Below are 18944 nucleotides of genomic sequence, written 5' to 3' on the forward strand. Positions count from 1 at the left end.
TATAAAAGCTTGAACATTTTTATATGTATATTTTATATATCACTTTTCCATGCTTTTATCATAAAAATCAAGTTTCACCTATGATTGAACAAATTTTCTAGCGACAGAAGATTTGATCATTATAGAATGTATATATTTTATACTGAAATATAATTTTTTTTTATATCATGTATAAGTTATAAACAAGATTTTTATTTGTTATTAAATATAATTATTATTATCATTTTTTTTTTATTAGTAGCCTAAAAATTCAATAAATTCGGATATTCCTTCTATTTTGCGCACGTATATAGTATATACTTTGTATATATGTATATATTTTTATATTTCTCAATGCAATTCCATGTTATCATACAGGATATAAAAAAATTTTTATTTTCAAAAAACAAATCATAATTTAATGTCTAATTTAGCATATACAAATCAACAATGGCATAATAAAGCTTATACTTGACATTAGCGCAAGTATCATTATCAATGTTATAGCACTATTTATTTAAAGGATGTTAATGATTAATTATATATACAGTAGTCAGAGATTATAATCTTAATTATATATTATATGTTGGATTTTTAAGGATCCGGAATGCCTAATAATCATATCAGAATCGAGTAATCATAAAAAAGTGGTTGTCTCAATCGAGTCGAGAGATTTTTCCTCTTTATATTTATCAACACCTACAATCTCAAATCTCACCTTATATAGGCGATATCACTTTAATGATGTAATTATAAACAATCATTTTGATTAATTGAATCAGACGCGGTGATATTTCAAATCTTGAAGAAAACTTTTGAGATACATATACATGTTATTATTTTGTACATATTTGTTTTGTTATAGTTTCGATAAATTTAATCTATGATGCTATTTTCAGATATTTCTATTGTTAAAGAAAATTATTTTTGACAATTATATTGATGAAATTAACATCCAAAGTAGTTTCCAGATTACTAAGGTAATTTTCACAATAAAATTGTGGAATTTTATAAGCTTAAGAAAATATACAATTGATAAAATTGAATTGAAATAAAATTGTAATTTGGAAAACGCATATGCATAGATTTAACACTCTGATTCTTATGCAATAGCCAATTAATACAATTTCACTAGAAGAATTATCTTTGTATCAATAGAATTGAAAATGCCTTAAATAAATTATATGTCAACTTGCAATTTTTATCCATTTGACTTAATGATTAGTTTAATTTGTACTGTAACATTATTAAATCAATTACAGTTAGTAATATATATGCAAATGGTTTGTGTACAATAACAAAAAAATCTATTTTGATTGGTAATTCAAAAATAACCAACCATTTATACAAATTTTTTATACAAATATAATTAATATGTATATGTATATGCAAAGTTTTATATTAATTTACTTATAAATATATATATGTATATATGCATCATTATTTATTAAATATTATTCCATGTGGTGATGATGACATGACAATAAACATTTCATTTGCGCAGTTTAATGTTAATAGATGCAAAAAAAACTTGATTCCTCTGCCTATTTATATAAATCTGTTTACAAATAGTTCTAAAGAACTTAATTTCTTTATGTAATATTTTAAATATAGATACATTTACTAAAGAATCAGTCGATTAATACATAGTATCAACAATATATAATTTTTGAAGCTATAAAAAGATATTAACAAATTTTTGTAAATTTTATTATTGACGTTTATGTATCACTATTACGTATTTTAAAGTAATTGAAGCATACAACATGAGAAGAATGTTCCTAACATCCTCTCTGTCAATATAATACTTATGATATATAGGATTTTTTTTTTAGGATTATGAAATTATTTATATAATTTATATTATAATATAAAAAAATTAAAATTATATTATTAAATTTAAAATAAATAATATTATTAAATAATATTATTAAATTTAAACCAAATAATAATATAATTAAAATATCAAAATAAGTATTTTATTTATAGAGGTACAAATAAAGGTGCCAATTAAGATAAAGGTATCATGAACTTTTTTGACAATATACTTCAATAATTTACTCAGTAATAGCAATAATTCGCGCCTGTATTGAAAGTGCAAAAATAAAATTAAGAAAAAAGCTCCATAAAAATTCATTTTTTACATGTGAAATATTGTTTGATAAAATTTTAAAATATCTAACATATCTCTTCAAAAATACAAGAGATAATTTATATTCGTAAGCAGATATCAAATAAGTCTCTATACTCTCCTTACATTTGTATTTCTAATGTATAGAAATAGAGAAACCAAGATGAACTTTAAAGAAGTTAATCAACTTTATGAATAGATTGAGACAACCCTTTTCATTTATTGGTAAAACCCGCACAGAGGCTAGGAGCGCTAACTTAATTTAATGACTAGAATAACAGTTAATACAATGGCAACTATAATCGCAAGTAACAACAAGATGTAAACTTTCCGACGAAATTTACTTTGGTAATTACTTCCCTTCACAAGTTCCTGCGCTCCTAACTCCACATTGCCATGTATATTTTCTATATGGTTGTCAATCGTATCTGCAATAAAGTCAATAGTTTCACTAAAGGTGTATAGTAAAATTGTTCAGTAAAGTGTTATATATTTTATAACAAGGCAACAATTTTATTTTGAATTTTTCTATAATTCTTTATATAGTAAAAAAAGTTTATGAGTGTATTATAAAACCAATTTTAATACTAAGATACCTACCAATAGTATCACCTTGTTGATGTACCAATGCTGCGAGTTCGCGCATAATTTGATTCACATCCAGAATATCTCCTTCAATTCGTTTAATCCTATCTTCTCTCTCTAACAGTAGTCCTTGTTGAAACTCGAGTGTCCTAGGCATGCCATAATACATAATGATTATATATATTGTTTTCGATGCAGATTGTATTACTCAATATTGTTCTTCAATATGCATTGAAACTAACTTACCATACACATAAGAGTGTATTTTATAACTTCTCTATATTAAAAATACATCTGATAATTAAGTTTTTCACATACTGAAATTTTAAATTCAGTCTATCTTGTCAGATATGCTATAAAATCCACGATTTTTATTATTGTCACATCCAGAAAATCTTACATTCTCCATTAGCTGATACAATTACGATAGCTTCTATATTCATAGCATTGTGCAATATGCGACCAATGGAAACCATCGCTTTTGTTCCAACTAAGCAAATAGGTAAGATTTTCTGCATTAATTATAAGTGTACAAATATCATATTGTTTTACGCAGTGTAAAAATGTCAAAATTTTCGAACCTTTGTGTAGTCCTATGTTGGTGTTCCTGTACTTGAAGTAGCTGTTGAGTCTCTTCAGCATCTTCCCCATCCATTGAATTTTCTAGATTAGTTATAGCTAAAATATGTCTCTTCATCTTCTCTGCAATTGACTGCAAAAAATATTTTGCTATTAATTTAAGATCAGACAAATATTTCACAGATCTTTGTATTGAATTATGTTTTGCAAGTTTTTGTATCAGAGATGTATCTTATATTTATAGATATTTACCTTTTGCATATCGGAATATCTCTGTAATGCATCTTTAAAGTCTGTTGTGAGTTTTTCAATTTGTAATTTCTGCTGTTTATCTCCGCGCCTCATCAATACCGTTAGTCTCGCTATGTCCTTACTTGTCTGTGTGACCACCTGATTGGTACTTAATTGTGTTACATGTCTGAAAAAAAAAAAAAAAAATATATATATATATATATATATTAAAATAAAATTTTAATTAAATGTTCCAATATTATATTTCTGATTTATATATATATATATATATATATATATATATATATATATATTTCTTTATTATTATAGTTTAATGAATTAATCATATATAGTATTTCTGCTTACACTTTGTCTCTTAAACCTTGATTATCCTTACTGGTTCCAATGTTTTTATAAGCTCTTTCCAAAGTTTTCCAACTTGTATTAATTGTATATATGTTAGTGGTAATATTTTCACTGAGACTATAAAGTTCAGTAGGACTAAATCCTATTTCAGGTACATCCACCCGTTGATCCGTAGATCCATAGTTTTGCGAGCGCTGAGCCATTCTGAAAAAAAAATTTTGCTTAATCTTTGTGTGCTAAGAATCTTATATAAATGTAGAAACCTATATAAGCATATTTATAAACATTTTTACTTGTCCATTATTAATATTAAAATTTTATCAATATATTATTTCTTCCATTACATATATAGACATCTGTGTAATAAAACAATAAAAGCAAGATTTAAAAAAAATATACATATATAATTTATATTTTGAATAATTTATTCAATAAATATATTTTTTTGCTGTGACCCTGTATGCTTCTTGCATATGTAACACTATGAAATGACATTAGTCACACGAATATTTAATATAATGAAATATGATTATATTATACATATATAATGAATAAATTATTTAAGTACTATATCTTATATTATTACATTATAATGATACTTTGACAGCTATATTACTTGTTTATTAAATATGTCCAAGTTTTGCTCTTTTTATTTATTTATATTTCCCCCAAAAATTGATATTTTTTATCTGTTTATACAGCAATTATTTTAAACGTTAGAAATTATTTTCGGTCGATCTATGCTCGTTTTTTATACAACAGGAGATATTTAAACGCTTATAAATATCACGGAGCTAAATTTACAAGCCTCGCGTGTTTTTGTACGATGACATATACGAGAGATTTAACATCAAACTCGACCTCTCTCTAATTCTGTATGACAAACGCTTAATTGAAGGAGGGGTTAAATTAGGGATATGCAAATTGCGCGTGCGGATGATATCTCGTAAAGGGTCCGTCACTCACCTGAGTCTGTTCTTTATCACAAGTGTCCTTAAACGTATAAATTTAAATTGTCCCGTGGAATTACATTTAAAAACGCGTAGAAAAGTGTCCTCTTGCACGAATCAGCTCAGAAACTGACAGTTGCCCAAACGTTCTAACGTAACGGCTGCGTGACAGCAGATCCTTTGTATTCTCGTCCGTGTACGTTGTCAGAGATCTGATTTACCGACGTATTGTATTTCCTTTTTTTTTTGCTACGCACGTGTGAACGAAATTTATGGAGAAATACGACAGGACGGGTCTGTCGAAGTGAATTTTTGAATTTCTCTCACGACTTTTATCCTCCGCGACAAGGCGCGGTTCGATTTTCGTCAACGGAAATCAGTCGCACCACCGGAGTCAAGTTGTCATCCGCGAGCGTCTTGTCATCGCGTATGGGATCACAAAGTCGCGAGCGAAATTTGGACGGCTCGATTGGCAATTAATTCGATCGCGAATTCGTTCGAATCGCGCGCGAAAGACACCGGAAACCTCGACTCGCCCTCTCTCCCTCCCAACTCGGTGATGTTCATCCGGTACGAGATTTCGCTAAATCATGTGGAAATGTCTAATCTCCCGTCCAAAGTATCATCGACTTCGAGGTCAAGCGAGAGTCTAACGTCGCCGATCAATTTCGACGATTGTCGGTCGAATTTTCGCGCGAGTGTTCCGGCGAAATAATATTAATCTGGCATTTCTTTTTTCTCTTTAGAGCGCATGACGATCGATTGTCTCGCGACACAACGTCAGTCCCGTTACGGATGCCGATTTGACAAGAGCGGTATCTCTCTTGCTCCTCCCCCCTCCACCCCTCCGCTCGGAAGTTGCCGAGTGCGACCGACAGATTGCGAAAGCCTTCAGAAACAACAACCGTCGGCCGTAAGTAAACGCTATTGTGTTCTCTTCTTGCTTTGCGCGACGATTTAACGGGTGCGGTGCGGCGTGGGTGCGACGAAACCGGGTGCGGAACGTGGTCGTGAGCTCGCGGAAGGAAAAGAAAATCGCAGAGTATCCGCGGGGTCTCTCTCTCTCTCTCTCTCTCTCTCTCGGCAGCGAGATCCCATCGCGCGGACACGGGTAGGTCGTCGTGCGTCATGTCGGGTGTGCGCGAAGCATCGTGTGTCTCTATCATTCTCTTTCTCTTTCTCTCTCTTTCTCTCTCTCTCTTTCTCTCTTTCTCGCGGGGCCGCCGCCCGCCGCAGCTCTTCTCCAGAATCTTCGCGAATTTTTCGCGACGTTTTCCTTTGAGAGAAGGAGAGAGAGCGATAATTTTCCTTCTCTCGAGATTTTTTACGAGAAACCGTCACGGTTTGCCGTCACCCACGCAACTCCCACGTTTGACACTTTAATCAGCCGAAGTGCGCGAAGGGAGAGAGGGAGGTTGTCTATCTGAAAACGTGCGTGAGAAAAGTTGCGGAAAGAAACGCAGTGCGGAAAGAACGAGTTTGTTGCGTAAGAAAAAAAGATTTTTTTTTTTAGTCTTCTGTTCTTTCTACAAAATTTCCGATGTGCTCTCGGAGAGAGAGGTGGAGAGGGAGGGGAGAGCGTGAGAGGCTCCCTTGACTCCCCTCTCTTCTCCTTTCCGCATGCCTTCCTGGCTTCGACGAATTCCGGAATTAGTACGTGCCTTTGACGCTACGCTTCTCGTAGACGCTCGTTGCCACGAGCGTGTGTCATCCTCTCGTGCTCCTTTTCCTCGTGCAACGACAGCCCGGATCGGCGTTTTGGATTTTGGAGTACGTTTTCGCACGCGCGACCGTTCGAGTAAAATTGTTTACCGTGTTTCTTTTCTCGGATTTAAGGAGCGTGGGGAAAAAGAAGCCTCGCGATCCAGCAAACGCGTGTTTTTCTCGCGACAGTCTTCCCTCCTACCCTCTTCCGTTCGTTATGTCCCGACTCTAGAATGCTGACCGTAATTTCCGCGATAATACGCACGCTAATACATACGTAAGGATGTGTAACGACTGATCGATACGAGTTTCGACAAGTGTTTTATAAGATCGTGATTTTCAAGAAACTTCGCTTACATTTTCATATAGCAATTTAAATCTCATGTAGGAATTTAATTTCAATAATACAATTTTGAAGGAAATTATTCAATGACAAATATATAATAACACTCGAAATATTGGCATACAATATTATAATGTACGCACATCTTGCTCACATAGCATTCTAGAGTCAAATTGCTTTGCAAATCGCAGAATTAGTAAGCTAGATAACAGTAAGAATTAGTCTCCATAATTTAAAATAATCTCCATAATTCAAGTATATTATAGCATGTATATTGTTTACTATGCGCGTCGATATAATTCTTATCAAATTTGACAGTTTAAACCTTTCTCTCTTTTTCTCATCTCTTTTCGATTTTCATCTCAAAGGGGTTAAGGTTCGAAATATGGCGAATTGAAACGCGCGTCGCTTACGGGATCCTCTGTTTCTCGCAATTACATCCTCTTCCGAGGAGAAGAGGCTCGCTTATCGTCGCTCATTCAGGAAATCCCGCTTTGTTCTCGGAAATGCATCGGGCACTCCCGGCATGTTCAACCAACACGCAGGAGAGCACGCGTGTGCCTCTTGGCCGATCGATGCTGCTCGAGCACATGCACACACGACCGACTTCGAAGGCAGGCGTGTGTGTTTCGTTCTTGTGTCACGCTTTCAACGACACGATAGGCGATTTTATATTAGCTCGAGTGTCGAGGCGCGCGCGTGTACCCTCTAAATATTTTATATAGGGATATATATAAAAAGATCTCTATTGCACGCATACGTTGGGAATACGGTATAAGCACTCTGTATATATACTCGGTCGTGCTTCTACTAACAATTATTAATCGGGCTATTTTTAATGTTGATACACTTTTTGAGGATCTAATCAGATCTGCCCCCAAGATCTCGTGCGTTTCTACAGTTTGATAATTTTGATTTGTGACGATTACTTTAATTATGTATGATTAAAAAAAAAAATGTAAGCCAGCGATATCGACGGAAAAATTATATCCTCGTGTTGACATATTTTTTCTAACGAAAAATCAAATTCAAATTTCTCGATTATCTGAAAGAACTTTAGTTTTGTTGGGAGGTATACATAATCGAATATTTAACAATTTTGATGAGTGAAAATTATAATTTTTACATGACGAGAATTTTAATAAAACGGCGATCTTAAATTTGTCAAAGCTTAACAGTTTTAATTTTTTGCTTTCTCTGATTGCGTATGATTAAAAAAAAGTACAAGCCGACAAATGCACGATATCGAAAGAAAAAAAATTATATCCCAATATATTTTTCTTAAAAAAATCAAATTAAAATTTTTCGATTGTTTGAAAGAATGATAGTTGAGAGATACATACAATCGAATATCTAATAATCTCGGTGAATGAAAATTATTATAAAATTTTTTACGAGCAACGATAATTTCCATGCGGAACGACGATCTTCTTAAAGTTCGCGGTGAATATTCGAACGGGGAATTCGAAGAATGCCGACGAAACATCTGGTTGAAAAACTCGTTCTTGTTACATCTCAACCTCGCCCATGCGATTGTGTGGTCGTCATCTCTCGTAGCGAAGTGCATCGCTATACATGCACCTTTAAACGGCCGTGATGCGCATACATGCGTATGGGAAGAGCTCCGATCGGCGACGGCGCTCCTTTGTTGCAGCAAGACCTGAAAACGTTTATTATACTATGAATAGACGCGCTGATTTTCCTTCGAGCGAGTCTAACGTTTGCTTTACGCGCAAATCAATGAATACGCGATTCCAAATTCTGTTCTCGCGTCACTCGCGATTTTCTCCAGAAAACACCTCTCGCGATGTTCGAATGAATTCTGGATTTATCTTACGATCATACACGAGTTCTTTCTCTCATTCGACTTGAGTCATTCTTTAAGTCCACAGGAGATCCTTAATTACGCGTTAAATTTATTTATGGTAGCATAGATTTTCTTGTTAACTATTTCATTGGTTGTGCGATTTTTTCGTAAAATTTTATTCGATGTTCTAGAGGTGTAACATATTCTTTTCATTTCTTTTGTCCTTCAACGAGTTTGTTGTATGATCAGATTCGACAGGGTAAATATATCCCTTGTTATCCGAAATTAGGCTTCAAACTTATCCGACAATCTTTGAACTCAAAATTTGATCTCTTCTTATACTTTTCTACTTAGCTTTCTACTAGCTGTAAATAATAGATACCTTGTAGGCCTCTTTGTCAAGCTTAGGGATGGATGCTGTTACGAGCATGTATTTAAATGAGTCAACCTGCGTCGTTCATATAGCGTGAGATAAAAATGTTTATCGACGTTATCGCGAACTTTTTCTTCGTCTCGACGAGCCATTTGCTTAATTTTGTGTGCACTTTAATGATAAACATTACCATATATTTTAAAAAGATATTTTATATTTTTTATATTAAAAGACAAAATCATATCAGATGTAATCTTGCTTCAATTGCATTTCACGTATTTATTTTATTTCTTATGTTTAAATATATTTTTGTTTACTGTTATTAAAATTCCGTTATTAATATTCCGTTACCGCAGAAAAGTCGTAAAATTTATTCGACTATAGTTCATTATAATACGTTGAAGAGACCACTAGAATGTCATAAAAATATTGAATGCGAATACATCGAGTGATGAGTTGGTCGCTTATTTTTTACCTCTTGTTGGAAAAAAAATTATACGAACAACTTGCTACTTATCTCATCGTTAATTTAATTTTAAAGGTAGTTCCAAAACTAACAGTTTACTCGCTTATCTTTTCTATTATTATTGCTGGAAAAAGGTCAAACGAATAATATTCTGCTACTTAATTTTTTATTAATTCCGGAAACGGGCCAACTAAAGCGGATATACTTGCTTTATCCTTTTTTTGTCATTATCATTTTTCAAGAAATATAATAAGTGAATGACTCACTACTCGGTTTATCTTTCGCGCAAGTTTGCTGAATTTGCGCAATGTCAAGACACGCCAAGTAATGAAAAATTTTATCCATCTCCTTCATTCATTTATTTTATATAAACAAATTCAGTAAATTATTTTACTAATTAATCTACTCGTTTTTCCCGCTTGATGTACTTGCCGTGTAATTTTGCCAGAAGCTTATTATTTTCTATCATCATTTATTCAATTAATTCGGCTTCATTCAGTCGCTGCTGATTATCTATAAATTTCGCTCGAGATTGACAGCCCTAAGCTGTCACGGCGCATCAGTGACGTGTCGTGAGGAAACGGAAAGTATAGTGTGTTGGTGTGTGCGGGAGCTAGAAGGGGGAATGAGAGGAGAAGGGAAGTTCGCTCACTCATATGTTAGTTTTGCGTCATTCTATCGCTATCTCTTTGTGCGCCATCGTCATCCACCTTGTGCATGACGGTTTCATTATTCTCTTTCTCTCTCTGTTTCTCAAGGATTCTCTCGGCGTCGCATCGAGCGCCGATAGCACACAAAACGAATGAATTCAACGAACGAATTTAATATACGCTGTTTTTCTGATCTTTCTCGAGAAGTCGCGACTATACATGCTTTCCGGGAATTTACCAGACGTCTGCAAAAATAAAGCGCAAAAAACAACGGTTATAAATCTTCGTGTGTGTATGTTTTTTTGGTGTCGATTATTATTCATTAATTTATAATCATTCGTATAGTTGCGTCACGGTTATAGCTTCGATATTGATTTATCTGTTTATTTATTAATATTCGGTTATATATATGAAAAAGTGCTTTACTACATTAATAAATTTATATTATATTGGTTTTTATATTGATTAAGAATACACACTATGAAATATTCTGATAATATTGGCAAGTAACATAATATAGATTTTGTAGATAGTATATTAAGAGATAGCTTTCATATGTGTTATGTATATTTTTTATCGAGAATGAATTTCGAATTTAATTAATTCCGATATATTTCTTGGTGATATTAATAGATCTTCGATAGAAGTTAATTTAGTTCGCTACAGTCCGACGCAAATAGATCGGAACGCGAAAGTTTGCATTTGCGAGATTACCTGACGATTATTTATGACGTGAAAATACCATGATGAGCCGAGTGTCTTATTCTAAAGTACAACGTAGACATATTCTTGCATCTGTAGTCTTGTTCTCGCTCTTCTTGTAGAACAATAATTTTTTACTTCATTATCTTCATCATTATATTGCATTTGGAGAATATCGTGTTTTTATATTTCAATATTCGCGAATGAAGACTTTAATATTTGCTTCCCGTCTAAAAAAAAAAAGTTCGAATGGTTATTTGAAAATTATCGTTTACAATATTCTTTGCTGAATATTCAATACAATATTTTTTATTAATTATGTATTTTTTATTAAAATATATCAGGATGTCTACTTTTCCCTGAAAGAACATCTGAGAATCTGGAATTCGGAGAGAATTTTTTTTGTACCTGCAAAAATCACAGAGGTCTTATGGAATTTTATTAGATTTAGAGAATTTTTTAAAAACGGTTTTCTTTTTGATAATTTTGATCGTATATTATATGCAATCGGCAATTCATCGTTTGACCAAACTGTGAATTTTGTTGTAATTGTTAGTGATAAAAAAGATAAAAATGTTAGTGAAGTATGTTTATCTTACGAAAACTATTCAGTTTTTTTTTTCAGTACATTTTTAAATCTAACACTTGAAATTTAAGTTTTCCTTCATATGTATTTAAAAACAATATATACAATAAAATAATTTATTTTAGAAGTTTTTTCAAAATTTGAGCAGACATCCTGTTATTGTTTCACTCAATATTTCTGCTATCAGAATTAACGTAGTTTCTTAATGTTTGGCGTAATTTTCTCAACTTTAAATTATCCATCGATATTCGCAGAAGCGTATTATAAACCATCGCAACTCTGACATTGACTAAATAAGTAAACTATGTTAATCTAACAACTGCCAAGGATACGCGGCGAAATCTTTTTTCGGATCAACGGATAGCTAAATAACGGGAACCGTTTCTCAACGACCGTAAATATACGCTCGGAAATAGTATATTTGCCAAGAATGAAGAAAGCCCAGATGTGTGAAAAGACGAGAGACAAAGAAGCGTCCATCTTCGAATGCTTTGCTCCTCGCACGCATCGGTTCTTTATTTAATTATCTCGACGAATTCCGACACGTGTAGTCCCGACCTCAACAAAGCGATATCCATTGTTGCAGCGTGGAATTTTTTTTTCTTTACATATTATCGTCAAATCCAAGCCGTTAATCACGTTTATTTTTTGCGTCTTTGCAAAGTGAAGCGTGACACAAATGCGCGTTTCTCTTTAAAGGCTCTAATTAAAAAAAGACTTCGAAAGTTACATCGGTAATTCTCGAAGCATTACAATTGACGAAATATTTGCAATCTCTCGGATTTCGAAAAAAAATGTATATTGAATAGCATCATCGTATATATCACATGACAAGTATATAATATTGTAATGCCTGTTTGTTCATTTCGAATTTTACAAAGTTTGGTTTACACATAGGTATAAATCTTTTTTTTGTCGCAGTAAAATAATCGTCGACGCTCTTCCCTCAGAGATCGCTCGGATTAATGCCTTTTCTCTCTCGTATCTTTTTTCCTTATTCAAACTCACGTTGCTTGCATTCATGGTTACGTCCATGAGAAGCCGGATATTTTCATTGTGCATTTTTAGCTATACATACAAAGCCGAAACCAAATATTTAGAAAATGCTATTTCAGTAGAAGAACCTAGTCTTGCGCGCTTTTATTATACGTTTACCGTTAAACGTAACCGTCAATTCATCCTTTGTTTTACATTTGTCGTACGACAAAAAAAAATTATCGTCGAATTGTCACGCGATCTAACAGAGATTCCACATCAATGACATCGCATAAAAAAACCCCCGAGCTCTTTTTTCGAAATCTTAAATTATAATTGCTCGTCTGTTTCGAGAATAATTTTTTTTTGCTTTTAATTTTTATATATAGTTATTATTTATACACGTGTTACGATACGTATATTAATTTTCCAAACCGTTCTATCTAGAGCCGAGTGTTTAGGACACCCGGTAGACGCGAACGGACGCGCACGACCTCCGTCGAACAGTCCGACGAAGTCGTCCGACCTCGGCCGAACAGCGGCAGGGTCTGCGAGATGATCGGTCGTGATGAAACGGATGGGAGGGAGGGGAGTCAGGAGAATAGGGTTCATTGACCGTCTGACCATGAGCCGCGCCCCACATATACGCTCCCCTTCGATATTCCCCTCGTCCGTGGGTCGTTTCGGTCGTTTTGTTCTCGAGCAGCGAGCAAGATCAAAGCCGTCGTCTCTTCCTCGGGAAAGAAGAAGGTCCTTGCCTCTCATCCGCGGAAGGTCTTCCGAAAGGGTGTACAGGGTGTCCTGTAAAAAAATCTCTGATCCTCCGAGCTCTGATCTTGAGACGGCTTTTCCTTGAGTGAGAAGTTTTTGGGGAGAAGTCATCAGATTCTTGCAATCTGATCTGTCACTTTGACAGGCTCGTTTCCATGATTTCTAATGGAAAAAATGGATGCGAATTGAAATGATTTAAACTATACGCATGCACAGACGATTCTTGAAATGTAACGTCCCTCATCACGATTCTCTATCCTTGAACTACTCGAATACGTTAACCGTAGGATTTGCGTGCGTCATTTATTGAACGCGAGCAAAGTAGAAAGCCTCTAAAATTGCGCTCGCATGCAATTACTATATTGTAAAATATATATATATGTATACATCTATCATGTGAGTCACTATAGCGCGACGAAAGAAATGCTCTTAAATATTATTGAACGAGTTTATTGCGATGTAAATTGGTACGTCGCTGCTGGCAAAAAGCGATAAGCTACAATCGTTTATCTCTCTTTTATTGGAAAAAAAGATGAACCAAGGCTATGTGTATAACTTTCAGATTATGTTCGAAATTATGTAGTTCAAGTGTAAATTAATCTAGGTGCTGAAATTTTTATGCTTTGCGAGCAAACTTAGGATTTAATTAGGAAATGGATCTTAAAAAACATAATATGAAAATACTACATGAATTTTGAGAAATACATTTTTTTTTTATAATTACATGTTGTAAAAGGGTAACTAGATATATTAGTCAGAGTGTTTATTTATATTTAGATTTAATGTAATAAAATGTGCGAAAAATATTTTAAATATTTTATGCATTTTTACAAACTTTATTATAAAATTTTTAATATTTAATGTAATTTTTTATAGCTCTCCTCAAGGAAGATCTGTGTGCTGTGATTTATCACTAAGGGGGCCAAAACACGCGCAACAACGGACAACCCCACAGGACCGGGGGGTGCTTCTCGTGTCTCGGGAGGAAGGTCAGGGTCCACAAAGTTACCTTGGCAGTAACGAAAAAAAAAAAAAAATAAAATAAAAAAAATACACAATAGAAACGCGAGAACGCGTCACTTATTACAACAAATAGTGCGCAAATCGTCCCTGTTGTGTTGCTACTTGCATTGACACTGACATTAGAAAAATTCGATGCCTTCCAGGGACGATATACGCTCCCTATCCACTGAGCAACGCTGGATCCCTCCTTCAACTGTTAGACGCGATGCACTCACCCCAGAAAGCCGAAATGATCTCATCTTTAGAAAGGTACGGGGTATTCTTAACAAGCTCACACCGGAAAAATTTGCAAAGCTGAGCAACGACCTGCTCAACGTTGAGCTTAATTCCCATGTGATTCTCAAAGGTGTTATTTTCTTGGTACGTATTGATGTGTCATAAAATGATGGGATTTATTGTATGAGACTCTTTGATGCTGGTTCCTTAAAAAAAATATCGATAATAATTTTTCAGATCTTCGAAAAAGCGCTTGATGAACCCAAGTACAGTTCTATGTACGCACGGCTGTGCAAACAGCTGTCTGACGAAGCCGCAAACTTTGAACCCCGTAAACCGATCGATGAAAGTCAAAAAGGCCAGAGCACATTCAGAGTCCTTTTACTTAACAAGTGCAAAGACGAGTTCGAAAATCGTTCAAAAGCAAGCGAGGCGTTCGAGAATCAGGATGAGCTTGGTCCAGAGGAAGAGGAGCGCCGGCAGGTGGCCAAGCGCAAGATGCTCGGTAACATCAAGTTTATCGGGGAGCTCGGCAAGCTGGGCATCGTGTCGGAGCCGATTCTACATCGTTGCATCCAGCAGTTGCTGGAGAAGAAAAGGCGAGGGGGATCCCGGGGGGACGCGGCGGAGGATATCGAATGTCTCTGCCAGATTATGCGTACCTGCGGCCGTATCCTTGACTCGGATAAGGGCCGCGGACTCATGGATCAATACTTCAAACGTATGAACTCTCTGGCAGAGAGTAGGGATCTTCCTCTACGCATCAAATTCATGCTGCGTGATGTGATTGAGTTACGCCGTGACGATTGGAAACCGCGCAAGGCCACCAGCACCGAAGGCCCCATGCCGATTAATCAGATCCGCAACGACAACGAGGAGCCATCGCGGGGAAATGGTTTCCACAGAGGACGAGAGGATCGCCTCGGTGCGGAGTTTTTACGAAAGATGGGACGAGGCGGATTAGACGTAGACATGATGGGAAGTATTCCATTGACTTCCCCCTCATTCGGTATGCCACCACCATTCAGTCCGAATGGATTCGCAGGGACTCCTGGGGTTGGTTATGGCCGTCATAATCAACGTAATCAGCCAGGAGGAGGAGGCTACTATCAAAACCAGAATCGTCATCAGAACAATTACGAAGGAAAACGCAACCAGCCACAACATAATTTACCGCAAAACTTTAACAACAGTGAGTACAGTGAATTCTTTTTATTAATGAATAAATTAATATTAAATAATTAATAACAATAATTTTATGCATTTATTGTTTCTCGTGCTATTGTAGATAGCAATAAAGAACAACTTCGATTCAATAAAAATAAGATGTTAATCGGAGGACATCCGGAGGAAGTGTCTCTGAGACCTTCAGCCAATTCAATGATGTTCAAACAAACTAATATCAACTTGAACCTACCTCTCAACAATGGTAAATATTTATCCATTTGCATCATTTTCAAAAATAAAAGTATTAAAAAATTCAATAATTTAATAATAATTATATATATTTTAATTATAAAAATAACAGATTTGTTCCCAGGACGAGGCACAGACATGCCTCTCTTGCGTAATACCGCCAGTTTGAAGGCCAGTTCGCCTCTATTGCACAAAGAAACACCACCTGCTATCGTGATCAAGCAAGGTCCCGTAGACAAGCGCGAGAAGGCTCGGGATAGAAAGGACAAGGGTCCTACACGGGAGGAAGTGTTGAAAAAGGTGAATGCGTTAATGGACGATCTCGCGTCACATACAAACGTGCAGGATGCTTTGACTGCCTTTAAAGATCTTAAAATTCCTGAGCGATTCTTGCGTCACGCGATCTGCACGATGTTTTCAAACACATTGGATCGCGGAGACTCCGAACGCGAGCTCGCCATCAAGCTCGTGGTCGAGCTCAAGAAGGAGAACTTGCTCACTTTGCAGCAAGTGAATGAAGGATGGAAGGAATTGGTGGCCAGTATATCGGAGAAGGAAAGTACCGTGCCTTTGGTAGCGTCCCACGTTGCCTTCCTGACAGCTAAGGCCATAGTGGACAATTTAATTCAGTTGACGGATCTCGCCTCGGAAACAGAAAACGGTCGTCATCATCCGCTGTTCCTACTGACTTTACAACAGCTCCACAAGACCCAAGGCAAGACAAGGCTTACGCAGATCTTCAACGATAGCAAAGTGGATCTTATCAGTCAACTGCCAGAAGCGGAGAAGACAAAGGAGCGCTTGGGCGAGATCCTGGAAGACCGAGAATTGACTTTCCTTTATCCTCTTCTCAGAATCCAGGGAGATATGTGGCGTCAATTAGAGGCCGATCCAGCGCCTAACGCTCTTTACAAATGGATCAAGGAGAAGTTGGATCCTCAACACCATTCAGATCCCGCATTTATTAATGCTATGATGAATGTACTTTTCAAGTATATTACTGGGGTTAGTAAAACTATCTGTTTTAATTCTATGTCGTCACTGCATTTTAAATAATGAAAAAAATGACAAATCATTTTTTTTATATATTGTTAATTTATACAATTATATATATTTAATTAATAATTGTGGTTTATTTTTATGTATATATATGTATGTGTAGAGATTAGAATTCAATCTGCAATATTTTTATACATCTTTTTCTTTTTTTTTCGGGAAAATAATAGGAAACAACATTGGCACCTGGCGTTGATCCGACCGTACTTCCAGACAAACAACTGCAAGAAAAGGAAAGTGCGTTACTGCAGAAATATGCACGTTTTATTCGCACATTCCTGACTACCATCGATTCTCAAGTTACGGCTCTTCATGCGCTTCAAGTGTTCTGCTTCTCGCACAATTTTCCAAAAGGGTTGCTGCTGCGATGGTTCATAGCACTCTACAACCTTGAAGTTATTGAAGAAGAAGCATACCACAAATGGAGAGACACAGTTACCGATGCTTATCCGGGCAAGGGCAAGGCATTATTCCAGGTACATCATTTTAACAGTTTTTCATTCACACAAGTTTTGCTTGAAGAATCTTTCTGTTTTAGTAATGCTATTTTTAATTGATATTTTGGTGCAATAAATTTTATTATCATATAGATGAATTTTTTAATATTGTTTAGTGATAGATTAATTCTAAATATATAGTTATAAATACATTATTAAAAACTGCACGCAAATTTATAATAGATACAAATTTTTTTTTGTAATTTTATTACACGAATTTCCTCAAATTTGCAATTTTGGATATTTAAAAGTAAGCAACAAATCAAAAATGGTTCGAATATTTTGATAAATTTTGTCATTTAATTTAAATTTAATCATTAAATTTAATTTAAATAGCTTAAAAATTAATGTAAACATATTTATGTATATAGGTAAATACATGGTTAACATGGCTTGCTGAAGCATCGGAGGAGGAAGAGGAAGACGATGAGGATGAGAAGAATTAATCAGAAGAGCCTCGAAAACATTCAGACTACCTATGATTTGGAATAGGGTTTTACTATCTATATCGCTGAACCGCAAAAGGTTTCAGTTTTATTAATTGAGTTATCTCCATCCAGAATCACAAACATCTTGTTAGTCTGTCTCAAGCCCTCTCGCGTGATTGAAAAGGACTTTATAATCATGTCTGGGAAAGGATAAGAGTTTGTAACTAATGAGTGGTATATGACAGACGTTTCACAAGCAAGACGTTTTAGAATTTTTTTAGATAATTAAAAAAAAATCGGTACATAATTTATATTATAAAATAACATTGGGCTAGCACAGATACAATCGAGATACTACGCCGCTATATGTTTACGGTGCGGAAAGCGAAAAAAAAAGAAAAAAAAGAAAACGCAAGAAAATTAATCTGGTCATTTTTTGTCCGAGTTTTTGTCTAGTATTGTGCATGTGTCACGTTTTGTAAGTCTTTTTGTCCGCGGCAATAAGTGAAGTCGTTTGTTATCTCTGTGTACCAAGCATTACATTTATTATGAGGAATTATTATTATTATTATCAATTATTAATATTATTATTATATTATTAATATTATACATAATTATCATCCAATAATCGAAATATATCTACATCTTTCTAATGAAAAAAAAAAAGAAAAAATCGGAATTAATCAGGAACGAATGGCCGACTCAGTAGTGTACGCAAAATGCAAACCGTGAAGCACTTTATTTTCCAAACCGGAATAAAATCTTTAGATTGCGATTTTAGACATACTTAAATTGCCGAAACTAAAGAAAAAGAAAAAAGTGAATACACCGTTTGCCTGTGTATCTACTTGCAGCGCCACTTGATTCTTAATAAGTAATTAATTAATTACAGTTATAATAACAACCAGCAGCCAACATCACATCCATTTAACAATAATAATTAGCGAACATTAGTGACACGACTAAAACTCGTATTTAAAAGGAAAGAAAAAAAGAATAAAATATGCCTTGGTGTAATTTATTACAGATGGCCCCCTGGTTGTTGCATTGATGACCAATTACCTTCACCTTACATTTCCCGCCTTATATACATTACGTTTTTTTTAATAT

General features: G+C 34.8%; 2 protein-coding genes across 7 annotated transcripts; one reads left to right on the top strand and one right to left on the bottom strand.

Moving 5' to 3' along the window:
• Window positions 1–352: 352 nt before the first annotated feature.
• LOC126848150 (syntaxin-12) lies at window positions 353–5094 on the bottom strand. Its single transcript, XM_050588787.1, has 6 exons — window positions 4838–5094; window positions 3872–4075; window positions 3527–3692; window positions 3277–3407; window positions 2711–2844; window positions 353–2538 (listed from the first exon to the last, which is right to left on the bottom strand). Exons 2-6 carry the CDS (start codon window positions 4072–4074, stop codon window positions 2363–2365), a joined length of 810 nt encoding a protein of 269 aa, XP_050444744.1. The 5' UTR covers window position 4075; window positions 4838–5094; the 3' UTR covers window positions 353–2362.
• A 511-nt stretch (window positions 5095–5605) lies between these two features.
• On the top strand, window positions 5606–18860 carry LOC126852788 (eukaryotic translation initiation factor 4 gamma 2). 6 transcript variants are annotated; one of them, XM_050597971.1, is made up of 8 exons: window positions 5606–5734; window positions 14075–14187; window positions 14365–14581; window positions 14675–15629; window positions 15726–15866; window positions 15966–16858; window positions 17080–17385; window positions 17778–18860. In XM_050597971.1, the coding sequence occupies exons 4-8, from the start codon at window positions 14714–14716 to the stop codon at window positions 17850–17852; spliced, it is 2331 nt and encodes a 776-aa protein (XP_050453928.1). In that variant the 5' UTR covers window positions 5606–5734; window positions 14075–14187; window positions 14365–14581; window positions 14675–14713; the 3' UTR covers window positions 17853–18860. The 6 variants fall into 6 exon arrangements, with proteins under 6 accessions (XP_050453928.1, XP_050453956.1, XP_050453938.1 ...); XM_050597999.1 differs by lacking the exon at window positions 5606–5734 and adding an exon at window positions 5768–5932; XM_050597981.1 differs by lacking the exon at window positions 5606–5734 and adding an exon at window positions 5953–6307.
• The last annotated feature ends 84 nt before the right edge of the window (window positions 18861–18944 follow it).

The sequence above is a fragment of the Cataglyphis hispanica genome, chromosome 1 (assembly GCF_021464435.1).
Source record: "Cataglyphis hispanica isolate Lineage 1 chromosome 1, ULB_Chis1_1.0, whole genome shotgun sequence".
Lineage (NCBI taxonomy): Eukaryota > Metazoa > Arthropoda > Insecta > Hymenoptera > Formicidae > Cataglyphis > Cataglyphis hispanica.